The sequence below is a fragment of the Ylistrum balloti genome, unplaced genomic scaffold, assembly GCF_031769215.1.
Source record: "Ylistrum balloti isolate Yb309-2 unplaced genomic scaffold, AGI_CSIRO_Ybal_v1 Utg370006, whole genome shotgun sequence".
In the NCBI taxonomy this organism is placed as follows: domain Eukaryota; kingdom Metazoa; phylum Mollusca; class Bivalvia; order Pectinida; family Pectinidae; genus Ylistrum; species Ylistrum balloti.
In genome coordinates, this window is record NW_026782081.1 from 2,569,010 (window position 1) to 2,596,986 (window position 27,977).

General features: G+C 34.7%; 2 protein-coding genes across 2 annotated transcripts; both read left to right on the forward strand.

The window, feature by feature from the left end:
* Positions 1-1,980: 1,980 nt before the first annotated feature.
* LOC132548256 (zinc finger protein 354B-like) lies at positions 1,981-9,620 on the forward strand. Its single transcript, XM_060212103.1, has 5 exons — positions 1,981-2,198; positions 2,598-2,723; positions 4,887-5,631; positions 6,497-7,817; positions 8,843-9,620. The coding sequence occupies exons 1-5, from the start codon at positions 1,981-1,983 to the stop codon at positions 9,364-9,366; spliced, it is 2,934 nt and encodes a 977-aa protein (XP_060068086.1). The 3' UTR covers positions 9,367-9,620.
* A 7,619-nt stretch (positions 9,621-17,239) lies between these two features.
* Positions 17,240-27,977, forward strand: LOC132548180 (uncharacterized). Its single transcript, XM_060212002.1, has 6 exons — positions 17,240-17,498; positions 18,266-18,376; positions 18,644-18,790; positions 20,026-21,130; positions 23,309-24,115; positions 27,092-27,977. The coding sequence occupies exons 1-5, from the start codon at positions 17,305-17,307 to the stop codon at positions 23,495-23,497; spliced, it is 1,746 nt and encodes a 581-aa protein (XP_060067985.1). The 5' UTR covers positions 17,240-17,304; the 3' UTR covers positions 23,498-24,115; positions 27,092-27,977.

Below are 27,977 nucleotides of genomic sequence, written 5' to 3' on the forward strand. Positions count from 1 at the left end.
ACATGGGTAAAACCACCAGGGCAGGTGAACAGGTGAAATAATAAATGGATAAAACCATCAGAACAGATGAAATAGAGACATGGGTAAAACCACCAGGGCGGGTGAAATAAAGACATGGGTAAAACCACCAGGGCGGGTGAAATAAAGACATGGGTAAAACCACCAGGGCGGGTGAAATAAAGACATGGGTAAAACCACCAGGGCGGGTGAAATAAAGACATGGGTAAAACCACCAGGGCGGGTGAAATAAAGACATGGGTAAAACCACAAGGGCGGGTGAAATAAAGACATGGGTAAAACCACCAGGGCGGGTGAAATAAAGACATGGGTAAAACCACAAGGGCGGGTGAAATAAAGACATGGGTAAAACCACCAGGGCGGGTGAACAGGTGAAATAATAAATGGATAAAACCATCAGAACAGATGAAATAGAGACATGGGTAAAACCACCAGGGCGGGTGAAATAAGACATGGGTAAAACCACCAGGGCGGGTGAAATAAAGACATGGGTAAAACCACAAGGGCGGGTGAAATAAAGACATGGGTAAAACCACCAGGGCGGGTGAACAGGTGAAATAATAAATGGATAAAACCATCAGAACAGATGAAATAGAGACATGAGTAAAACCATCAGAACATATGAAATAGAGACATGGGTAAAACCATCAGAACAGATGAAATAAAGACATGAGTAAAACCACCAGGGCGGGTGAACAGGTGAAATAATAAATGGATAAAACCACCAGAACAGATAAAACCATCAGAACAGATGAAATAGAGACATGGGTAAAATCATCAGAACAGATGAAATAGAGACATGGGTAAAATCATCAGCGTGAGCAATATTTAATTGGTTTAAATAGTGTCAATTAGAGTTATCCCTGTACTCCGCATTGTGAACACTTCAAACTCTCAAAATGTAACCAGAAAGGATACACCACTGAGCTGTATGATAAATTTGATTATTCTATCTCTAAAATGGGAAGTTTCAATTTTAGATAGGGACCTATCTGGTCCAACGCCCTTCATGGTGCTTGTTATGTCGCTATTAGTTCATTCTAGTTATTATTCCCGTTATCTCGATATCCGTAAAAATTGTCGATAAATCACAGCAAAATATATCGTCTCGAGATTTGTAAGATTTCTGCGTTGATCGTCCAGTGTATCCTTGTAGTAGCTGGTTGATGGTTAATAACACACTGTACATCATACGAGAGGTTGGTCGCACGCCATCAAGCGCAATTAGGTTAAAGTGTCTCGCCCGAAGACACATAAACACAGCTGTCACCATAGACCAGTCCGTTTCTCGGTTTTCCATGTAGAAACAAACCTTCACGGTTAGCAAATTAATGGTGTAGGCGGTACCGCAGGGGAATCGCGAGTCCGTTTTGGGGGAAGGGTAGGGATGCTGATCTCTTTCCAGGGAAGGGTGCAGAGTGTGTTGTTACATTTCGATCTTTTTGTTGTGTTTGCCTTTTAATAGAACCAAACATTTACACCACTGAACATTGGCAATGTCTGTGTATTTATTCCTGCAAGTGGTTCATGCTGAAGTCCCGTAATTTTCACAAGTCCGTAAACGTTTTGTCATTTCCCGTAGATCAAAGTGTTGTCGAATTATGCAAATACAGTTTAATTTACGGACATTTCTTATTAACTTTTACCACTTGTAACCATGGCATAAATTCCTTGTTTAAAAAAGTGAATACTAATAATATCGTAGTGTTACGTAGGGGGAGGGGAATATCTTAGAAAGTTTAAGTTACATTACAGGGAATCGCAATTGAGTTGAAAAAAAAATCTGCATATAATTTTGTTTTGTCACATGTGCTTATATAATCTGATTTCTAGAATACCAATAACCACAAATATATCAGAACAATTGTAAATTTGCTCATATGCCTTTAATGACGCAACTCCGTATTCAACCGGTACTTTGGTTTTCACTATTAGTAGTCCACTTCCGGCAACAACACAAAAATGGCGGACACAAACATAATCGCAAGTAATCGGCCCACACGTCTCAGAAGAGGTACACTTGTATCGCAGGAAGACAAACGGGTGCGCAAGCGAAGTAAGGACATGCTACGACACAAATCTCGTATATGTGTCGGTCAGCAGATAGGAAGATGGATGGCTGTTAAAGTCAGCATCGGACTGTCAAAAAATGAAGATGTTGCAAAAATGTTATTGGACAGGTAAGCTCTTAGTTTAAGCAAAGTAAAATCCTTGGGATCTGCAAAGATGCAGTGGAAATTCCAACAATCATTTTTTATCGTAATAACGGATGGATGTCAGGTGTCGAAATTTTATTTGTCTCCTGCAAATGTTTCATTTTGATGGATGGAAGTCTGGTAACTGAATTTTGTAGGAAAAGTTTGGCTGTCTAGTAAAATTTCCAGCCAAAGCCTTACCACTTTTTTCCCACTTGAAAATGTTGATTGACTGCTTTCTTTATCTTTTGTCATAATTGTCTAGAAAAAAGGACTATTAATTAATTAAATGTATGTGTTATTCCTCCATAAATTTCATAAGGAGGATAAACACAGAAATTCAGTACTAAAGTGCAGTTGTTTTTAATTACATTGTCTTTTCAGTTGGTGTTTGATAAATAGTTTTTTCGTGGATGACCATGGCAACTTTCCAGCGAAGGACAGTTCTCCGGAAATACAAACTAAGAAAACAGTATCTCCTCATCACCTACAACACCAAAAAGACGATTGGTAGGTGCCACATAACTCTGTTACTAAACCCCAAAATGGAAGGCACCATGAAGCAGAGAATCCTATATGGAATTTCTAAATTCAGATGTTTCTAACATTTGACATAACTTTGGATGTTCGTCAGGGGAGAGCAATTCATTATGTTCTGTTTTTTTTTTTTTTGAAATCCATGATAATATCACAATTTTTTTAGTTCAAAACTGGATAAACGATTTTTTTTTTACCTTTTCAAACATGATGCAGACAAAACATCATTTGTTGCAAAATGTTACTTACAGAATAGAAAATTTTTGTGTATCTCTTTAAAATAATCTCTTTTATAAGTAGCAAATTTATTACTCAAAGTAATATAAACATACTTGTCACTCAGATGCTGGATTAGTATATATGTAAGGAAGTTGATAAAGACCCATACCTGTAATTCCTCAACTCTTTGTTTAATTTCATTCAACCTTAGCAAAATCAAATAGTCAAACATAACTTTTTAGTGAACAACACCTATAATTTGACATATTAGCATAAGTGTTTCCAAAACCGTTACCATGGCAACACAATGTAGAAACCAGACCATTGCTTAAATACTTTTGATTTTGGTTCTCACTCAACAAAACTACCAATTTGTGTATTTCTTACAACAGTATTCATGTAGAAAATAGCTTGTTTGGTTTTTGTGGAGAAAAGGTTTGAATATTATCATATTGAAAAACATTGTAAATATTTGATATTTTAATGAGGTATTTGAGCAAACTAGGTTCTAACTTCCACTGATATCTGCCATTACACTTGTGCCATGTGTGTGATTTTCATATAGCTGAAAATGTTCATGACACATCTCTTAATACAACAATAACTTCAGTCATTGACAAGTATTCAGACAGCCAGAAAATATGTTTTGTATTTGAGCACTGGTTAGGCGAGTATATGGATTTTAAGGACGGCAGATACAAATTTGAAATATTAATGACCAAAAAACAGAGGAAAGACCAGAAAGGAAGGAAAAATATCCAATTTTTAAAGAACTTATAAAAATCAAACAATGGTGGATGCCAAGATCTGTCTGGAGTCACTTGTTTGACAAGGACTAGATGGATAGGATACGCTTGGTCTCTAAATGTGCCATTTTAATTTTTTTAACCTGTTGGGAAAAAACAAAATGCTGACAGGTGATCATCTTCGATTTTGACAATAAAAGTTGTTATCACTATTTCTCAAGAAGAACATGATGGATTTTTCTAAAATTTCATATACTGGTTCCCTTACATTCATAGTTGTGCCTTTTTTGATATTGGGATGAACAGAAAAACAAAATGGCTGACAGATGGCCATCTTAGATTTTGACATTGACAGATTGTTATTGATATTTCTTGGGAAGTAATGGATGGATCTTGCTCAGATTTTATATGTAGATTTCCCTTAAACCCTAGTGGCACCTTTTTGATTTTAGGACTGATTAGATAAACAAAATGGCTGGTAGCTGGAAAGCTGGAATTTTGACAATGAAAGTTTGTTTTTCTGTTTCTTGAAAAGTATTGGATGGATCTGTCTCAGATTTGGTATGTAGGTTCCTATTGATTCCTCTTGTCTGTTGAATTTTAGGACTCATCAGAAAAACAAATAGGCCAACATGCAATGCAAGTTAGAGGCAATCAACTTGGAAGATTTGAAAATTAAATATTTTTATCGCTTATTTTTGATAAAAATTTGATATAACTTAAAGCAAGAAAAAAAGAAGGAAATAATAGAAAAGAATGGAAAAGTTTCAACTTTTAAAGAACAAATAAAGTCCAAACAATCGTTTGAACCACAATCCCTCTGAGATCTCTTGTATGATATTGTTCATAAAGATTTGTTAGTGCTTTTAATGTTGTAAGTACTGGGATTTTTCAAGTCTATTTGAAGCTGATTATTTAAAGGGGACTGTCAGTAGATTACATTATCGAAGGGTAATTTTTCTTCCCTGTGGATTTATCATGTCACATCTGCAGATTTAATCATGGGTGTAAGTTATGAAACAGACTTTATTTTCTTTGTTTTATTTTTTTTCAAAATTTAATTCCATCCTGGATATATTAAAAAATGGAAACACTGGAAAGTGACAACGTTGACAGTGTAGTGATTGCTGAATTTACATATTTAAAGACAAATAAATATCTTGTTTTTTAGCACTAGGACGATGCCACCATTGTTGAAGGAGACATCACAAAACTTTGCTGATAACTGTCTAACTACAGAGAATGGGAAAGCCTCTAATCTAAGACCTGTAGATATAATCCAGCATAGAGACACAAACCAGCTAGGAGAAGTCTGCATCAGCGAGTCCAATGAGATGCTACAAAGTGTAGACGTTGATGAAGTGACCCCAAATATTAGTTTGACTTCTGAAGTAAAGGATATAAAGTGTGAACCTGAGCTATATATAGAAACAGAGAGGAAGAGAATGACTGATGGTGTTACATCTCCTAGTACAGATAATTACTTGACAAGTAGTGAAGAGGACACCAATGACTCTGATGTAGACAATGATGTGTGGGCTGTGAGTATAGCATCGGATAGTAAACAAGTCAAGCTTGATATTCCACAGGAAGTTGATAATGATGTGGAACTGGATCTGAGTTGTAGCGAGGAAGATGTAGAGCATGGTAATTTATCATCTCATCCAGGTCAGCAAGGTGATATCCATCAAAGCTCTGTCCAACAAAAGCAATCTACTCCCTTAAAGCGAAGAAAATTAAAAAAAAATTCAAACTCAAGAGCCAAAGTAAAAACTACTATAGCTACAAGGAAAAAGAATGCCCCTTGTCCTGGAGGAGGATATCGTCAGAGTAAGAGGTTGCAAAAGAAAGGGCGCCGATCCTATGTAGATGATCTGCAAGAGGCATTTGAAGTTGAGGCTGATGAGGACAAAGAGGTTTGTTTTTCTAGTTATCCTTTTTTAAAATCAGTTTATTTCAATTTGTAATGCTTGTCTGTATTATTCTGATGGTCTATGAAGGCTTATATGGGTGTAACGTCCATGAACCCTTATACGACGGTCGAAAGAACATCAGAATAACTGGTACCATTTCAATTCATGTACTGTAAAGTCTGTAACTTCCATGAGGGTTTAATTTTGATTGATTTTGTGGGTACTCTAAATCCTAAATTCATATATTTAATGTTGAAATAAGAAGTCAAAATTTGTAAAGCTATTTTTAACCAAAAGATGGTAATGCTTTGAAAATCCACAAAGATATATGATTTTGACTGTATTTGTATGAATACATGTACTTGTAAATACTCTGAATCAGTTAAATAACTGAATGATAAAGCCATCTTGTTTAATGTTGCTAATTAGCAATTCATATTAGTTTGAATGTTAACTTTCAAAACTGTAGATGAATGTCTACAAAATAAGTGTCATTACATCTTAAATGATGATAACCTTGTTGATTCTCGCTTTGTTATTTAATGTGTTACCTCAAAAACCAAGACGTTAACTTAAAGGATAATGTAATTACTGGAAGATGGCTGTAAGGCCTGAAATGTTAGTAAAACACATTGGTTTGTTGACTTAATCGTTCAGTGATTTATATATATATGTACATACATGTTTAATAGAGTTCTATGACATAATTTTCCAAAGGAAATTTCTGTGAGCAATTTTGAACCAATTAATTTTTGGAAGTTTTTTTAGATAAACTTAAGCAAGGATTTGTCTAGAGACTTTAATTAGGGTTGTTTATCTTTAAAGGTTAGAATGATTTTAAGGATATGTGTTGATATAAATGTTGTAGAGACAATCTGTTAGTGATCATGAGAACCTTCAGAGTGACCAGGTTACAGAAAGCCATGGAAACATCTCCAAGGGAGATTTCAGCAGCATGCATCCTAAGAAACGTCACACTGCCAGGTACTCTGAAGCAGAAATGAATGATTGTGTACCAGTTGTCCATCTGCAGACACAGCACATCTCCTCAGAGACTCTGACAAACAATAAACATGGTGAGAAGTCAAAGGTTAAAAAGAAGACAGGTGACACTGAGGTAAAAAGCCACCGATCTGATGTAGGGTATGAACAGCAAGGAATTGAGACATTTTCAGATAAAGACAATGTTAACTCAGATTATTTGGAAGAACCGGATCTAGATGATTCTGATTATGATCCAGCATTAGATGAAGAGGAACCACCTTCAAGGAAAAAACGAAAGTATACAAAACGTAAAAATGGGAAAAAGGATGAGACTGAAGATGGAAGTGAAAGTGTGGTAAAAGTGAGTAATGATGGAGAGAGTGACAAGAAGGCATCACAGAAAACTTTAAAGAAAACAAGAGCCAAGAGAAAAACACACGATAAGGGTGAAAAACTTAACTGTTTACCAGGTAGCAGGCGTTCAGATAAATACTTCCCAGATATTAATGTACAGTTGGAGGACCATGCAGATAAGTATGAAGTGATAACCTGGACAAGCCACTGCAAGAAAGATCGTGGGGTTGATGTTGAACAGAAATCGTTCCATGGGTATGGCTGTAAAATGTGTGGTGGTGTGTTTAAAACAACAGACAGGTCGGTGATGGAAGTGCACCTGAAGGAGCACATGCAGGGCAAGTTGACATGTGGCGAGTGTGGGCAGGTGTTCAGTTACTACACACAGCTGAGAAAGCATCGTCTCAAGTTACATGTGGAGGCCAAATACACATGTGAAGAGTGTGGTCAGCAGTTCCATTACATCAAAGTCCTTCACACACACCTTTCCAAAGTACATAACAAAAATGTGTACCAGTGTAAAAAGTGCCAGATGAACTTCCAATCTAATGCTGATCGAAAGGCACACAGTCTTGAGATGCATCCAGAGTGTTTTGAGAAATGTAAAGTTTGTGGGGAAACTGTCAACATGACATTGTGTAAAAATGCCATGGAGCGTCACATGCGCTCATACTGGTGTCAGCGCACTGCCAGTTCCATCTGTGAAATCTGTGGAAAGGAAGTTCAAAGACTGTCCATCAAGACACACATCCGTCGTGTTCATCACAAGACCAAAACACTTCGCTGTGATATCTGTGACTTTTCCACTCATCTTGGTTCCACATACAAACTCCACATGATGACACACACAGGTAAAACTCCTACTCCGTTTGTAGCTGTAAAATTTAAAGAGGTTTATAAGTTCCATTCATAAATCTGTTACTCAGAATATAAACAAAGATAAATACAATAAAAGGCCAGGTATGTCAGCTGTCCCAGGACTGGTTAGGATGGGGTCAGATTGGAATTGATCGAATAATTTGCTTCCAAATAGCATCTCCTTTCAAATTACTACACGCTTACAACTAAAGCCAAATTACAAAAGCATTTCAGGATAAACCTTTATGAAGAGAGATAAAAGGACTAATTTTGGGAAGTAGAGAGGATAGGGTTGAGGGGGTAAGGTGGGCTGCTAATGTGTATCCTTATATCCATAATGTAATGTGGTTGGATTTAGTGATGGATTTATGAATCTGATTAAGTGGAGCAATAGTTATACTCACATTACTGCAGGGCATGGTATTTTTCGTTGAATTAATAGCATGCTAATCACATCCCCTTCGGCTGGGGGTCATTCTAAACGAGGAGACTTACCTGAAGGTCAAATGGGGTAAAAAAAAAAGATCTCCCACTTGGCAGATTTTTAACTGGGTTGTAGAAAAACCTTTCAGGTGCTAAGTATCTTCTATATTGGAAGTGGAAGGACATCTTTGAAGTGGTTTATTTGCTTTAAAGTCACCTCTTCCTGAACTAATGGGCAAATGTTAACCAAAGTCATTAATGCCATGGTAGAATTACTTGCATTCAGTAAAGGAAGTTATGCTCAGATAATGATAAAAAACAGAAGTGGCTAGTATCCTCTAGAAATATACATACTAGTAAGATTTATTTCAAAATGTCGGAGCAATGTAAAGTCATTAAAAAAAATCACGTAGTTTAAGACTGATCTCTGAATAGACTTGTTTTAATTTTTGATTGATTAGTTGATCAACCTTTTATCACATACACAGTAACACTGCTGGTTTGATGTAAATATGATAATGATAGATATCTAAATAAAAGGACAGATTCTGTAAACAGTTTTTAATCTAAATGATACATGTATGTTTTTGTTTAGGAGAACATCCCGTGAAGTGCTCCCTGTGTGACTTCTCCTGTATCCGTAGTTACCAACTGACTTCACACATGAGGACACACACAGGAGACAAACCCTACAAGTGTGACCAGTGTAATTATGCATCTGCATGGAATGTCCAGCTAAAGGACCACAAGAAAGCACATTACAGTGACGATCGGGTCAACTGTGATGCCTGTAACATCATGTTCAAGGATAGACGTGGACTCAACATGCACATATCTAAAGAACATGCTAATACCTCAGTTGCTGATTCTTTTGTGGTGAAAAAAAATCCTGTTGACTCCAACAATTACATCAGCAGCGGTGCTGCAGTTGATACCAACTCTTACATAGCAAGGGGACATCAGAGTGATATAGGTGCTTACAGTGGCCTCAGAAATCTTAGTTCATCAAGATCAGATAATTACATTGTTCGTGGAAATCTGGATGTACAAAACACTTTTGTCAGCGGGAATTCTAGTGTTACAGATGCTTATATTGCTAGGGGAAACAACTTGTATTAATTCATTTGTGATATGCAATGATGCTAGATGCTATCTTTGCCCATTGTTAAGAGCTTGACACATGCAGACAGAATAAGGAACTCTGATAGTTTCATCTTTCGGTCATCTAAATGACACTGATTTTTTTTATTGGGTTTCGTTGTTCTGTTCAATTGGAGTGAAAAAGCTATGGAGCAAAATATATATATTTTTTGTTATAAATAGGATATATATGCAGTTGAAAACTGTATGTTTATGATTTAATATTTATTGATGTATTGATGTGTTACATTGTAATTGCTGTTGCATTTGATATCATTTACCTATTTAATTGAAAAAATTGTCATAGCCTTTTATTTAGATATAAGTGTGATTTTGAACTAATTTAAGCAACCTTTAAGGTTGAAGTTTAGTAGTTTTTTTTTTTTTTTTGGGGAGGGGATCACAGTTTGAGGGTTAAGATTTTCATTAAATGGCCAGTTGACCACAACAAAGCTTCTCAAATATATGGCACCACATGAATCTTACTTCAAGTTTGACATTTTCTTTTTTAGCCCTAAGGTATTGAAAGATAATTCATCTCTTCTTATGAAGACCAATCACTTTGTCATATCTATGCAATGTTTACATGACCTCATTGTATGGCTTTGTTGATTACAGTTGTTTGTTATGTATATCATTGGTAAACAACAACAACAACACAAGTGTAATCAACTGAATAGATTAAAAGGTAAGAAGGATCTCAAGTGTTGGGTCAGCATATCAGCTGTTTTTCCTGGTAAAAAAACCCTCCTGGTTGTTGAGAGAAAGCACTAAGTCACCTCTTACTTCTATTTTTATCTATCGTTTAACATGATTCTTGTATTCTACTTTGTCTGCAAGCAGAAGGTACATGAAAAATAATTGCCAATTCTGCAAGGCGTCCCTCATGTGGGACATAGCAAGTCTGTGATTTTGAACCTGCGGTGTTATTCCACCATATCATTGATACACTTCCATCAAATGATTCTAATGTCCGTGATTACCATGTAAAGATAACTGCAAGTTTCCTAGTCTTATTGTGGATGAATGGTTTTTGAATTCATTATAACACTCTGGGTTCCCATGGTAACCAGGTCACTATAATCAGATTTTTACGAAAAAACTGTTCGGACAACTCCCCCTAAACTTTTGGAGCAATTTCAATGAAACTTCAAAGGAATGTTGACCACCATGAGTAAATGTGCATGCAGGCTTTTTTTAAAGCATATATTTGGGTTGCCATGGTAACCAGGTCACTATACACAAGTTTTCGTATAAAGTGCTATAATTTTTTACCCTTTAATTGATTTTATTTAAAAGTGCTACAGCTAATTATGGTCTATAATTTGACATATGTATTCCAAAACCATTACCATAGAAACACTGTGGAGGCTTCTGATTGATATAAAAAGGTTTAGGGGGATGACAAATGCATTGCTACCATTTAGAAAAAAAATGTTCCATTTGGTTGCCATGGTGACCTCTTGGAGGAATCTTGTTGGGACAACCCTCCAAAACTATTTGGGAGCCTGGAAGGAGGGGTGGGGGTGTATTAGTTGGCCATTCTGCAGACAGTTCTAGTTAAAAATTTATCAATGTCCCTTGGATGAAATCCCCATTATATGGATCATTTGGAAAGTTTACATTATTAAAAACCATGGTCGGCTTAGAGAGTATTATTTCATAGGTATTTAGCATTAAGCTTAGCTGTAAGTATAAGAAAAACTTGTTGTGAATATCTATGGCTCACTGTGCTGTCTGAATAGGATGTAGTCGTGTAATCCTTGATCGTGAGCTGTCAAGGAAACATCTATAGGATTTCTCTAACTTCCAATCAGCAATTGTATACAGAGGCACATTTGATAATGATTGAATTTTAACCTTTTTCATCAATAGCAATGCACAATATTGTTTTGAGCATTTCTCAGATGTAGTGAAATTTGCATATATTGGGAATGATACAAAACTAGGATTATAGTGAATGAGTGATTTTAATATAAATGGTGTGAATTGTATTAGTGCAAGTGTACCCCGTAGAATGAATGGATGTCACTGTTACTAGCGAACGAATTGTTTTGTATTATTATTTTTTTTTTTTGTTAACTTTTTCAGTAGTGATACAGTTTGATTTTTCCCCCATTATGTGTAAAGGATAATATGATTGGTCGCTGATGTTGAAAGGTTTTGTTGACTATTTTACTTGTTTGTTTACTGTATATGACTGCTTTTACCACTGTAAAGGTCTCCTGCATTATGTCCATTGAAGAAGCAAGCAAATATGATCGGGAGACCCATTATTAAATGATGTTGACTGTTAATCAGGTTATAAACCCTGCCAACAAGTGTGCTGACATATTTTTCAATAAAATCAAAGAGAGATAAATGTACACGTATTAGATATAATGAAATGTTGCTTCTGTATGAGGTTCAGCTGCTTAGTTAATATATAAAAAAACATAATCAGAGATCTTCGTTATATATATGATGAAATAACTTCATTTGTACATACAGTAAATGTACAATAAATGTTCCTATGAAATTTTCAGTTTTTTTATCATTCACTTTTGATTTTAAGAATGCTGATGTTATACATGAAAAATTCATATCCCAGAGAAATTTAAATTGACAATGATTAAGAATATACAGGTACATGTACATCTAACAAAAACTACCAAATGACTACCTCGGTAGTTTCGACATTTCAGTTTATGTGTCAAAAATTTATCAGCTTTTTACTAAAGATTTTATGGTTGTAGTCACTTTTCATTTTCTGTTTGGTACATGTGAAAACTGGTATTTTTTCCCTAAAATATATTAATCCACGTACCTTTTTTATTTTTCTTACTTTACATGAATATCTTAAATCTGATTTTTAGAATTTTTTAGAGGATTGGCAAATCTGTGTATTATTTTTTTTTTTTTTTTTTGAACCTATAATTTCCATTGGTGTGAACATTTTATAGCTTTATAATTATTTTCTGTGGAAGAAAAAGTGGGATGTCACTAAAATTCCGTAATTTTAGAGAAAGAACCACTTCAAAGTATTAATACTATTTCTAAAACAATCAATTGACATATTTTTAATAAAGTAATGTTTTGCAACCAGTGGAGGACAGCATTTTAAATGGCTTTGTAGGAGTACATGTTCTTGACTTTGAGACATAACGATAGTTTGTGATTTACTAGTGCCATATACATGTATATCGTATTTTTATTTTTACCTGTATTTTTACTGTTTAAACTTTTTACTGAGCACTATTAAAGTTTAATATCTTTTGTTGTTTAATTGCTATTTTGTATTACATTGTTTGATAGTGATATACTTGTGTAAGATAAAGTTGACCTTATATACCACTGGTAAACTGGAGAAATCAACATTTATTATTTAGTATTTTTTGCCTTTCTGTTAGATTAGTCATTCAGATTTGTTGTCTTTCTAGTTTACTGGAATGCATGGTATCTATCATGAAAATATGAATTTAATAGATATTGATATTTTAAGTGGGTAAAAGACACTGCCCTTAGTCACTTACATTCCCACTGTACCTATCTTATATATGATAACAGTGTACATGACCTTCGTACATTTAGTTCATCCATATACTTAACCCATATTTAAATAAGTTTTCCACAGTTGATCTCTTTTTTTATACCTTTCTCATATGATCCTGGCTGTTGTGTGGAAGTTTATAACCCCATAAAAACCGTTCAAAAACTGTCCTGATGAGCTCATACCAAGGCTTATCATCATAACATATGGGGTAAATATTTTGAAAACAACTAGTAAAATTTGATATAATGTAAACATTGTTTGGTCATGAGGATTAAATTTTGTACAACTTTTTAGGTCACCTGGAACAAAGTCTCAGGATGATCTATCGCAATCCCCTTTTGTCTGGCATTGTCATTTTCGACTTATAGTGGAAAACTCCTGAACCGATTTCAATTTTACAAAAACCTTTCATGGCTAAGGACATACTAAAAATGTAGATTATATGGTCCTCAACCCCCACAGGTCTGTTGGGTGGGGCCAGCCACAAAGAGTCATATTGGTTGAAACTTCAATAATCTTCTTTCAAATCCCATGTATAGTAGAATCAAATACTCTTCATGGGTGGAAAGGCCTTCAGTTGCTTTACCAAAACTGTACATTTCATAACTGCAAAGTCTCATATTTCCCTCTGGGGAGGGGGTAAATTTAAAAGCTAGAGGGCTGCTGTGCGGGATCAAAAATGGGTCAAATTGACTGATATTTCTGAAATCTTTTTCTCAATATATAGATAAAGAAGAACCAAATACTTTCCATGGATGAAAGTGTCTCGCAGTGCTTTACCAAAATTTGTGAGTTTCATGACCCTATGGGTCTTACAATTTCCTCTCGGGGAGGGGGTAAAATTTACTGGAGTTTATATCGGAAAATTACATTTTTTAGGATAATTGGTTTGTTTTCTTACAGAAATAGTTCAAGCTTGGTTAGAATTATCAGTTTAAGATGACAGTTTAATGAGAGGCATATATTGACCCCCCCAAAATATTTTTTCTCAATACCCAAATAAAGCAGAATCAAATACTTTCTGTAGATAGAAGCATCTTAAGGTGCTTTAACAAAATGGTGAATTTAATGGCCCACAGGGTGTCTCATTTCCCTGTGGGGAGGGGGTAAAGTTTATTATAGTTTATATGGGAAAAAGATATTTTTGAGCATAATTTGTTTAATTTCCATTGGAAACATTTCAAACTTGGATAGAATTATGATCAAGGGATGACGGCTTGATGGTATGCCAATATTTATCCTGGATGACCTTCAGGGGCTGATGGATGGGATATATATGTTTACTTTGGGTTTTCATTATTGCCCACTACTTAACCCATGACTGTTAAATTAAGCTGTAATAAATATTTAAATTGTTGGTAGAAATATGTTACTTGACCATAAGTTTTGAACAAGTACAGACACAAAATTGTGTGTTAATGTATGAGATGGTGTACTATAAAAGATACAAATGCATTTGATATTGTTTTAACCATCAACAGTAGTGGTGCTTTCTGTTGATAAAATGTTTTAAATGTATTCCAATTTTTGTCTTTCATATGGTTAAAAATAATGAACAAAGAATATGTTATTGATCAGATAAGTTTTGTAAACTTTTTATCTTGATATGTGACATCAATTTTCCAAAACTAGTGTTACAAGTGTTGTTGACAAACATTGAAGCCTATTTTCCAGGTTATAAGTCATACTGTTATATAGGCCCTAGAGCCAGTTTTTATCAATTTCTTTGATGTGATCCATACAATAGTAAAGTCTTTGTGTGCCATATTCTAAACTTACTTCTTTCGTTGCTTTATTATTGATGTTTGTTGATGTTTATGTACAGAGTAATCTGCCCTTTGATACAACCCAGTATAACTGGTTATGTTGGTTGTTTAGTGCTTCAGTATACAGGAAATGTATAATCATTAAATGTCGGACTGTTTTTTGTTTTGAATATCTTTTCACTGACGTTTAGTTATTATCTCCAATTCTGTTGAATAAAACAGTACTTTAAAAGTTTAAAACATCTTTTTATATAGTTGTCTTAACCTGTCTCTATATTAAGTGTTTCATGGCTGGTTTAGAAACAATAAAGTATTTACAAACAAGTTTGCATTCTTTTTATCTCTTACACATGAAATATACCCTTCAAATAAGGGAATGATGTTGGCTTCCTTTGTTTCTTCACAAAAAAAGTGTATATTATAGCAAGTTCTGTGCTTAAAAGGAAATAAAAAATTATTTCTAAAATTAAATTTTACACCATTAGCAATAATGGTCCATTCTGCAGTATATTTTTATGATGATGGTTGTCTTTTCAAATCAGATCTTGTCTGGTCTCCTGTTGACATATTATGTATGTAGGTCTGCCTTAGTATCTAGTGGTGACTGCTCCATAATGAGACTGATCAGACAAAAACCAAATGGCTGGCTCTGTTTTGTGAGACGTAGTAGATAAATTGATTTTAGATTTACACTATTAATCAAATTATCTATTATTTATTATCAGATAAACACTATTAACTGGGGTGATATTTCTCAAATTTCATTTGTAGGATTCCTTTTAGCTAGGTCCCTACTATGGGTCAATATAACTATATTAGCATATCGAGATATATTTTCAGGTTATATAATATCCTTGAAATATACATCACTATCACTTTTAGGAAAAGGATGTTGGCACACACCATTAAGTGATGTCTATTGGTTCAATGCATATTTTCTCAACTTTTCCCTTCTTTCCCCTTTTTCTTCTTTGATGATAATGGAATCCTACAAAGGAGATATAAAAAAGACCTAGTAGGAACTTAGACACCAAATATCTGAGTGATAATTGACACTTCAACTATCAATATCCAAGATGGCTGCCTGATGGTCATTTTTTTTTCACTGATCAGTCTCAAAATTTAATGGACACAACTAGGAATCGACGTGAAGCAATACCTCAAGTTTCAGAAATTTTCTTCCTGTTTTTCAAGAAATGGCAATAGAAAACTTTATATGTCAAAATCCAAAAGTCTGCTATTTTTGTTTGTTTTCTTATCAGTCTCAAAATTTGACAGGCACAACTACGGACAAAGGGACACCTATACATTCTTCAAGTTGGTCATTTTATTTGCCTGATCATACTTGATATTGGATTAGCACAACTAGAACCACATTGAATTTACGTGAAGTTTAAGATATAGCCTTCCAGTTCCAGTTAGGAAAAAGCAATAACAACTGATTCTTTGTGAACGGATGACAGACGAGTAAAAGGGGAAGATTTGAATAACCCACTATCTGATGTTCATATAAATGAACTTTTAAGTTCCCTTGTGGAGTCACATTGAAGGTTAAAAGATCAGGGATACAACTTCTATGGTCTTGGAATAACATTTTTGGTTTACAGTGAATTGGGTCATGCCTAATGTAAATGACAAGCACCTCTGCAGATTCTGGCTTAAGTACTATCAATGCCATGCACTTCAAATGCAGCTGACTCAAAAGTACTTTATTCTCTGTAATTCAACAAAATATTTGCTTCAAAAACTTCACAACTTAAATTAAGATTTTTAAAAGTTCTTAAAGCTAAGGACGAGAACATCAGTTTTACTGTTGATATATATCATGAAACAAAAATGTAAGACTTACCTGTACATTTTGATAGTTTTTATAGTCAAACAATAGTATACAAATAATATAAAACTCTGTTTTAAGGATGTTGTTACCTAAGATCAACAGCAAGTCTAAATGTAGCCTTTTTCAAAGTGAAAGATGTTTCATTTTAATTGAAAGCCTTAATATTCTTGAGAGAAATATCAGCATGCCACCTTGCTCATTATTTACCAAGCTGTGGTGCCAATTTTAAGTGAGGGCATGTACATCTCTACCTTATATTCTATATTTTAGAAGGTAACGTGTGGTTAATTATGTTTAATAATGTACCCAGTATCCGATATCTGATACATTTAAAAAAAATAAGCTGCCTTTTTTTGCCAAAACAGCTGGTATCTTCGGATATCTACGTATTTCATTTTCATATCAGATGCATGTAAATACATTAAGCACATGCATTTACATAAAAATGTGATATTCATTTTATGAATCGAAATAATGAGTATTTAATTTATTCTTCTGCTCGGCTCGTCGTAATTAAGTACCCAAATTTTACAATGGAACAATAGTGAAATATAAAAAGAACATAAATGTCTTAAAATTTTCTACGCTAATGCTGAGCATCGAACCACGAAATTTACAAATCTCGTGCGCATGCGCAATATACTCCAGTGCACGTGTGTGGCTTATGTTTGTGTAGCACGAGATGATCATGATTGCATCTAAGTGATTGAATGCACTTCAAAAGTCACACAACTTACTTATAGCACCGATAAAACTCCACGTTTTACAAAGTACAACTTAAGATGCCAGCCGCAGGACTAGATTTTCAACCGTGCAAACGATCTCCAACAATAACAGAGCTGGAGGAAAATGAAAGGCGACAAGGCCGGAGGTCAGCTCGAATCAACATCGGCAACCAGATGGACAGATGGATGGCCCTGAAGTGCGGTTTAGGACTGTGGAAAAATGAGGAAGTGGCTAAAATGCTCCTTGACAGGTTTTATATTATATTTAATGCGTTATGGTTTAATTGACGCAGACACTTGTGATGTACAGCACGTGTACAAAACACATGTCTCATCCAAATTCAAGTAATACGTGTAGCTAGCTGCGTATTTTGTACAGATAAACGTCGGGGTCAGACGTTATGTTATTAAAAACTAAATTAGCAGTAATAATAAATAAAACGTGTTTGTTATATAATATTCCGGACTGCTATTTAATAGAGTTTATTTCACTCCGACTTTAAATATATTAAAGGTCTGTGATTTTAACACCCGATTACTGTGACACTTGCATGTAATTTTCTGTCGATAGCGTCATGTGCAAACTTCGATACTAGTTCTCATTTACATGCAACTATCTTACTGGTTGTTTCCCTTCAGTTCTGTGGTTGAACTTTTTTATATGGTGTTCACACGTATGGTGTGCACAATAACATTCGTTGGTAGCCGGAATGGTAGGAATTGTGAGCAATGTATCAGTCTTAAATGGTTTTGAAATGCCTTGATGATATCACAATTGTTCCAGATCGATTGAAATCGAAAAACTAATACGTTTCTTAGAGTGATAAGATCTAGTAATTGAAAGCTCGCGATCAACACAGAGTTGTCTTTCTTTACACATAAACTTGGCCTGCCATTCAGCTGATTGATCATAGCTCTAAACTGAACTACTTCAACAAATTGGTTTGTTTTGTGAAATCTATGGTTTGATAAAGTAATCATGTGAGATTATGTTATATGCATTGTTTTAACATTTCAGCTGGTCCACCGTCACTGGTATATGTCTGGATGATGGTACAGAGGATGCTTCATCAGAAACAGATGTTAAGAAACGGACGTCAACAGATCATGTAAAAGATGAAATGGACAGGTGAATATTTCCATATTGATGCCATAACTTTAAATAGGATTAATATTAACACTACATATTGAAGATAACTTTTTACTTTTGTTGCAGATATATTTTATGTAGTTATGCAATGTCTACAATGTTTTCAAAGGGAGTATTATCTTATTTTACTACTTTACTGTTAAGACTTGTATAATCAGTTCATATGTCTGAAACCTCTGCATTTAAAAGAATACATTATATACATGTAAATTTTTGCTTTTTGTTTTTCTGATTTTTTTTATGAAGGCCTCAACTTGATACCGAATACGATGAAGACCTGCCTATCTTGGAAAGACAATTAGAAGACTGGGAAATATGTCTTGGTGTGAAAACACCATCCCATAATGTCACTCCAGTATCAAGTGCATTAAAACCAGAGGCAGAACAACAAAAGTAAGATTCATGAATAATGAGTAGCCAGTATATTAGTATTCCACACTATAAACTTTAAATTCTAATGGTCTTATCAAAATTGTGAAATGTGAAGGCATCTGGTCATTTTTGTCACAACCCCTCCACTTCTGTATGGGAGTTTGAGGTTTTTGTAGGGCAGTCACCAGATATTGCAGGTTCCATGCCAGCAGTTGCCAATGTCAAATTTTGTTTAAAAAAATTAATTGGCTACAACATATTAAGTTTAATGACAAAAAAAGTCACTCATAATTTTGTAAAATCTTATTGAAAGTGATCAAGCCAGTAGTTCATTCATTTATGTAATACAGGTAAAACTGGTCATCAGATTGTCTTCTCCAGGTGAAATCGCTGCCCATTTATAATATTTGTATAAGTGTCATGTCCAACCACTTATCCCCTCAGACTGGTGGGTTCAGGATGTATGGTGTGTAGCAATTGCAGTTTAAGGAAGAAATACAACAACACTTTCTAGAAAAGTTCACATTACCTATGCCGTCATTTAATAGATATTTTTCCTCTATCTAAACCAAAATCATAGTGACTAACTAATAGAAAGATAGGAAATGGGACTAGTTATATAATACTCAAACAGATCAAAATGCAGGAATTATTTTTGCCTTCTTTTTTTAATAGCTGTAGTAAACCAAATTTATTCCACAAAATGTAGAAAAAAGATATGATAAGGAAAAGTAATAAATCCAATCTAATATTTTGTACAGAAAATATTTAACTTTATTGATTTTTTTTGTATTTCAGTAAGAGCATAAATATACCATGAATGTTATACAGTATTTAAAAGTCTAACTTTTATATATTTTTAAAGAAGTATTGAAATCAATTTTGCAATTTATATATACTAGGATATTAATTTTTAATAGAAAGATACAAATAAATTTCTGTGTTTTTCTTGTTTCCTTACATAGTTTAATCACAATATTGCAGTCCTTATTCACATCAAAGACATATTCTGAGGTTAAGACAAAGTTTACTTGTTCCTAAACCTCTTTCGTGAAAATTTAGTCCAGAAAAACACTTGTTCAAAGATATGACTAGAGACCTTTCTGCAATATTTGCATGCACAGACTTTTGTGTTTTTCTTTATGTATATTCAAGTTATCAGTGTTTGTTTGTCATTCATCCATGTATATTTAATTGAGTACAGAAAATACATGTACACTACAATTAATTAATTATTGACTTTTTCTCATTAATAGGTCATCATTTTTAAATGATCAAACCCAGACTTTACAGCATACTCAAGGTTCTCAACAAAAAGTAATATTACCACTGGTGAAAAATCTAGCTGAAGTACACAGCTGTCATCAAACATCTTTGAACTTGAAGCATCCAAGATTGACAAAACCAGATGCAATACCAGGCCAACAGGGCACACCCAGACATCTGATATTTTTTCCTGGAACGGGAGGTAAGCCGTTGTTGGTCCTTCCTGATATACAGTACACATCTGTGGCTTCAGGAATAAGTACTACTTCACTTACTGTGAGTAGAAGTGAATCAAAAACTTCATCATTGTCAAATGATAATAATGTAGTTACAACAACCTCTTCAAGTAACACTTTACCCTTGATGAGCACCGACAATGCTATGCAGCATTCAAACTTTGGACATGTGACACATTCAGATTGCAATACAATGGGAATAAGATGTGAAGATATTAAACAAGAACCTGTATCAGAAGAAAAACATTATAATAATGTAAACTTAGATAATGAAATTAAGATGGAGACTGAGTATCAAATGTTTACAAGTAAACAAAGAAACACACAGGTTGTGATCCAGGCACTCCCTGGTAACCATAGTAACACACAGGCTGTGAACCAGGTACTCACTGGTAACCATAGTAACCCACAGACAGTGAATCACGTAATCTGTACTGGCCATGTTAACCAACAGTCTGAAAGTCCAGTGTTGGTGAGACGTGACTATGGTAATGGAGATGCTAATGATATTGTTTTAAACATGTATTGTAGTAGTGATGATGACTTTGAAGAAGGCAATGAAAATCCTACCACTCAATTATCAGCAGATTTAAACAAAAAGACAAGTCAAACTAAAAGTAAACGCTTTACCACACTGAAAAGTCGACCTACAAAGAAACACAAAGCACGCTCGTCTGGTGACACTGGTAGCACTGTCATGTGCCCCTATCCTAAAAAAGGACACCGAGAATCTGAGGACACGGGCAACTGTTACCGCAGTGAGAGACTAAGGAAGAAAGGGCGAATATCGTTCATTGAACTGATGAAAGGAAATGTTGTTTTTGAGAAAGACAAAACTGGAAACATTTATGCCAAAGAGGTATGTGTATGAAAGTATGAAAATCAACAACAGAACAACTGTTTATTGAACAAAATTCTGGTTGAACATAAGCAATAAATATTTTATATAGTTTATGTAAAAGTAATGTTATTCACAGAGGCGTATTGCATTAGTTGTATTGCTGTAGTTAGTACTGCATGCTAACATCAAAATGTTGCTTGGTAGGTATACTGCTGTGAGCCTATAGCTATGGGATAACATGGCATCTATTCTTCATGGGTAACTGGGCTACATAAATGAGATGATGGCTATTAGTCCATAGACATTTTCTTTGAACAAAAATGTGCCATCAAAAAATTACTAGGCCTGTTATATGACTGAATTTAATTGTAGGAAAATATTTTCACTCGTGTATCTTTAGTGCAATCTCTTTGTGATTTTGATTCAGATTGTGTCTGAAAACCTCTGGCTATCAGACCTGTAAATTTTTTTTATGTTTGGGTACTTAAAAACTGTGCAATACTGCAATACTTAATGTTTGCTGTTTTTGTCCTCTGTCATCAGGTGTTGAGCTATTTATATTGGTCTGCATCCATGGTCCATCAGTCCGTCATATTTCATATATATCTGTATGATCAATGAAGTAATAACAACAGTACAGACAAGTGAATTGTCAAATTAAGGCAATCTGCCCATTTTATCAAGACACAAATATTACCTAAATTACATCACATTCATAGACCATAAAACAGATACAAAGTTGTAATCTAAATTGAAGAATGATGTTGTTCTATAACTTTGTATTTTATTGATTTTAGTTTATAATTTTGTCGTTGTTACTTCATTGATCATATATCTATCCCAGTAATATGCATCCAACGTACATTTGTTTGTTAGGATCCAGTACCAGTATTGGAACATACCATTGATATTACTTACTAGATTGTATAATTATATTTACATACACATTCCACTTGGACCCTACTTTCACCTTTTTAATATTGAGTCGGAACAGAAAAACAAAATGGGCAACAGGTGGCCAACGGCGATTTTGACCATGAAAGATTGTTATAGCTATTTCTGGAGAGGTTATGGATTCATCTTCAATTTTTAATATGTAGGCTTCACATGATTCCTGGTGACATCCTTTTGTTTTGGATCAGATCAGAAAAACAAAATGGCTGACAAACAGCTATCTTGGATTTGTTGATGAAAGTTTTTCTATAGCTATTTCTTACTTACTTTATTACTTGCATATCCAGCATTCCTCAACTATTGATATGATTCCATGGAGTTTGACTGATGGGGGTTTAACTGTATCCTTTTCAATTTCATATGTAGGTACTGTTGGTCTGTAGTGATGCCCTTTTGATGTGTAGAAAGATTAGAAAAGTAATGCAACTGACAAAGCATGTGGTGATTCTAGATTTGTCTCGAAAGATTGTTATCACTATTTCTTGAGAATTACTAAATGAATCTTTGTCAGATTTCATTTAAAGGCTCACCTTGGTCCCAAGTTGTGCGAGTTTGATTTTGTGACTGAACACTAACACTAAATGACCATTATGTGGCCATCTTATATAATTTTGATTACTGAAGTTTTTTTTTTCATTTCTTTAGAAGTATATGTAGTAAAGGGAATTTTCTGAAATTTGATTTTTAAGTCACTTGGTGTTATGTGTTGCTTTGTCAATTTTGGAATTTATAAACGTATGTCAGACAGGCAACCATCTTGGATTTGGCATTTAAAGATCATTATTCCTAGATGAAGGGAAAAGAAAAAAGAGAGGTCCCATCTTATGAAGAGCCCATGAAGATTTATACAATGATGGGCACTGAAAGATCCTTTTTTTTATCGTTCAAAATTTTACAGTTACTAAAAGCTTGTGTCCTCAAAAAGAAGTAAAAATAGAATCACATGAAAAATAACACCAGTTCATAATCAAAATGGCTAAGTTTTCGATGATGTAAAGATGTAGACAGACAACATTTTAACTAGAGACTGGTTAATGTTGGTGCATGTAAAGTGACAGTGTTTACTATAAATACTTAGCCAATTTCTACTCTTATACTGAAAACCAAACTTAGTTATAATGTTTGACAATAAAATATTGTAAAATTAATACTTTTAACAGTTCAAAAATTATTTCTGAATGAATAATTGATTGAATATTATATCATATTTGTTCTCTACAATTTTAATTTGCTTGTTTTCAGAGAGAAGCTTGTAATGAAACTGAATCCAATGGAAAAATTGAGAATTCTAACGATAGACAGGATATTGTTGGTAGTAGGAAGAAGTCTGCACTTACTTATGATGACTACAGAAACCATTCCGACAGTAACGATGATGAACACAGGGAAAGTGACAGTCCAAATGCCCTCTCTGAAACAAATTCTGACTGAAGATTGGAGGACAAAGCACAGTTTTTGACCGACATGTTTCAATCTTTATACAACTTGGCTTATACACCCACATGCAAAAATGTACATGAAGTTCAGATGAAGCATGAACAAATGTACATCTAAGCTTATTGGTGACGATCCTTTCCAGACTCTAACGAAGAAAGTTGAAATGTCACAGTAGATACAGGATGCGAGATAACCATCTGAGGTCTGAACATTGTCCTATTAATGCTGTAAAGTTCCTGTTTGAGGAAGAAAGGTGTGTTCAGAATGAGTAAAAGAAAGCATTGTAGAGGATTAAACTCCCCTTTTGTGAACTATACCTGAGTTTGTTGCTTGGGAAATACATCTGTTGGAATCTGGATTATGTTAAAGGTGAAGGTACCGATGTAAACTTCGTAGGGATAGATCATGAAGTTTGATTTCAACATTGTATACGATATACTCTATCACCTCAGATAGGGATGGTCATGTTAATTGACCACACTTGGGTAGAAGTAGCAGACACTTGGAGATGTTCAGAACCACAGCACAAGATGGTGGTATCACTACCACCAAAGTTCCCTCCTTGAATTAAAGACGGGCATGTTACCATGGATAAGAGGCCAGGCTATACAGGTAAAGATTCTGTAGGTGGCATGATTTTTTTTAATCAGATTTGAATATCTCGTGCATCAAGTGGCTGTGAATTGTTTAAATATGGTACAACTGAATTTAATGCAAGTGACTAGACAAAAAATGGTAGACAAGGACTACAGTGAAATGGGTAAAGATAGATAGTTTGCTGCCAAAACTCAATAATCTATACACAGCATGTGATGTTTGAGTTGCCAGGAAGTAAACAAATTACTTGCCTCGTACATTAGAATATGTCTGCTGTAGGTATCAAAGTAAGATTAATTTGATGTGCTTTGTCTTTTAAATTACAATTTATGTTTTAATGCCTCTGTCATGAAATGTTGATTTAAATAGTCTGTGATAGTCTTGATATTTCTCTATTGTGCCTTTAATGCTTAATTCAGAATAAACATTCATAATTTTTTAGCAACATGATGTACATTAAGGATTTAAATCTGTCTAATCAACAAGGTGTTGCACAAGGAACCTTCAATTTTGCCATTACATGTATATTTTCCAGGAGTGCAGAGCGTGGTAGTGAACATAGCCCTGGAGTATCCAGGATTTTGTTACTTTAATATTTATAATAATGTCGGTTGCAAGTGATATTCAATCGTGTGTAAATTCTAGGTATGAGATATTTTTAGCTTGGAGTTACTAAAAGTGAAAATATTAATGCCACAGAAAATGCTTATTTTTACTTGCCATGAATATAGAATGCTTAGTCAGCCAGTTATGTAATCAATACACTACATCAAAAAGCCTTCTGAATTCTCTACCACTGTTGGTTTGTCTGAAATCTCTACCACTGTTGGTTTGTCTGAAATCGCTACCACTGTTGGTTTGTCTGAAATCGCTACCACTGTTGGTTTGTCTGAAATCACTACCACTGTTGGTTTGTCTGAAATCTCTACCACTGTTGGTTTGTCTGAAATCGCTACCACTGTTGGTTTGTCTGGTCTGAAATCTCTACCACTGTTGGTTTGTCTGGTCTGAAATCGCTACCACTGTTGGTTTGTCTGGTCTGAAATCTCTACCACTGTTGGTTTGTCTGAAATCGCTACCACTGTTGGTTTGTCTGAAATCGCTACCACTGTTGGTTTGTCTGAAATCGCTACCACTGTTGGTTTGTCTGAAATCTCTACCACTGTTGGTTTGTCTGAAATCGCTACCACTGTTGGTTTGTCTGAAATCGCTACCACTGTTGGTTTGTCTGGTCTGAAATCTCTACCACTGTTGGTTTGTCTGAAATCGCTACCACTGTTGGTTTGTCTGAAATCGCTACCACTGTTGGTTTGTCTGGTCTGAATTCTCTACCACTGTTGGTCTGTCTGAAATCGCTACCACTGTTCTTTTGTCTGGTCTGAAATCTCTACCACGGTTGGTTTGTCTGAAATCGCTACCCTGGTTGGTTTGTTTAAAATTTCTACCACTGTTTGTTTGACTGAAATCGCTACCACTGTTGGTTTGTCTGAAATCTCTACCACTGTTGGTTTTTCTAAAATTGCTATCACTATTGGTTTGTCTAAAATTGCGGTCATGGTTGGTTTGTCTGAAATCTCTACCACTGTTGGTTTGTCTAAAATTGCTATCTCTGTTGGTTTGTCTGAAATTTCTACTACTGTTGGTTTGACTGAAATTGCTACCACTATTGGTTTGTCTAAAATTGCTGTCACGGTTGGTTTGTCTGAAATTTCTACCACTGTTGGTTTGACTGAAATTTCTACTACTGTTGGTTTGACTGAAATTGCTACAACTGTTGGTTTGTCTAAAATTGCTATCACTGTTGGTTTGTCTGAAATCTCTACCACTGTTGGTTTGACTGAAATTTCTACATCTGTTGGTTTGACTGAAATTGCTACCACTGTTGGTTTGTCTGAAATCTCTACCACTGTTGGTTTGACTGAAATTGCTATCACTGTTGGTTTGTCTGAAATCTCTACCACTGTTGGTTTGACTGAAATTGCTACCACTGTTGGTTGACTGAAATCTCTACCACTGTTGGTTTGTCTAAAATTGCTATCACTGTTGGTTTGTCTGAAATCTCTACCACTGTTGGTTTGACTGAAATTTCTACCTCTGTTGGTTTGACTGAAATTGCTACCACTGTTGGTTTGTCTGAAATCTCTACCACTGTTGGTTTGACTGAAATTGCTATCACTGTTGGTTTGTCTGAAATCTCTACCACTGTTGGTTTGACTGAAATTGCTACCACTGTTGGTTGACTGAAATCTCTGCCACTGTTGGTTTGACTGAAATCGCTACCACTGTTGGTTGACTGAAATTGCTACCACTGTTGGTTTGTCTAAAATTTCTACCACTGTTGGTTTGTCAAAAATTGCTACCACTGTTGGTTGACTGAAATTGCTACCACTGTTAGTTGACTGAAATTGCTACCACTGTTGGTTTGACTGAAATTTCTACCACGGTTGGTTTGAATGAAATTAACTGTACAATTTTAACCAGTAATTGATTATGGATTTCAAGTGATTTGTTTCATAATAATTGATCACTGACTGGCGGATTTAGTAAAAACACACAGTCTCTTAGATAGTAAATGATGTTCAAATAGATTTTGATTGTGTTTGCTGAGTGATGTTTTTGAAGTTTGGATAGTTAACACAACTGTATGCCTGATGATTCAGTTGTTGTTCAAATGTTTCTCATTTGGGAATGTTTCATCACTGGCCTTGGATTGACTAAGATATACACAGCAGACTTCATCGATTGTGTAAAGGATGCTTTACCTTGCCTTCCAAAACACATGGTCTTATTCCTGTACTCCTTTAAAGTTCTCAATGTAAATATCATTTTTGTTTATATTTTACCTTACTTTCATTGAAAATGAGTTTGAATTGAACTTTTTCTTGACATGTTGGAATTTGAATTGAGATTTTGTTGATGTGTTGGTATTTTGTTGACATGTCAGTGTTTTAAATGTGATAACTGTACAATATATGCTTCTATTGTTTTTAGGTACGTCTTTACATGCTGCATCAATAGTTATCAGATGACTTTGTGAAGAGACTGATGTGAACATACAATCCAATGATATGTGGATATGTGGTAGATATCAACAAAATGGAGAACTAAAGACTCTAACTCAAAAAACTGGTCTGGAATGGGATCAAGATACAATCACATTGAAAATAGAAACTAAAAATGATTTCTCCAGCATAAACAGCTTGAAACAAAATAGAGTGGTCTGGAATCGGATCAAATCACATTGAAAATAGAACCTAAAAAATATTTCTCCAGTGTAAACAGCTTGAAACAAAATAGTAATGGATATGACATCAACCACTAGCTTGTTTACCATGCATACAAAGTAACTGTCAGTGTTACAGTTGTACAAGAGCACTTCCAATAGACATTTGCTGACCGTTTATAGGAGGACAGATGGAAAATAGCAATAGATATATGGTATTGTGACAGATGGACATGCTATTTCGAATCAGTGTTGGCATTAGACATACATAGTGCCCTCCTAAATATGAAGTGATTGTGGTATGTGAATACCATAAGTGAAAATGATAAGGAAAAGATCAGAAATTAGCATGCAACGAATTGATCGTCAGTCCTTGATCAAATTGTAAGGAAAGATAAGGAGTTAACATTGAAAGGTCTGTAGTGTCCTTGATTTCAAGGTTAGGGAAGTGTTGACTATTCATGTCCTGATAAGCTCCATGATAATTCAGTTTAATAGTTGAAATCAGAAAGTTGACGAAGAAAGAAACACCGTTTGTTCCCAAGAAACCAAGAATTATGAGGATGATCGGCTGTTAGGAAGGCATGTATAGGGAAACATGTACATTGATGAATTGACCAGCCAAAGATACAATGAATAAAATAAGAAAATTTA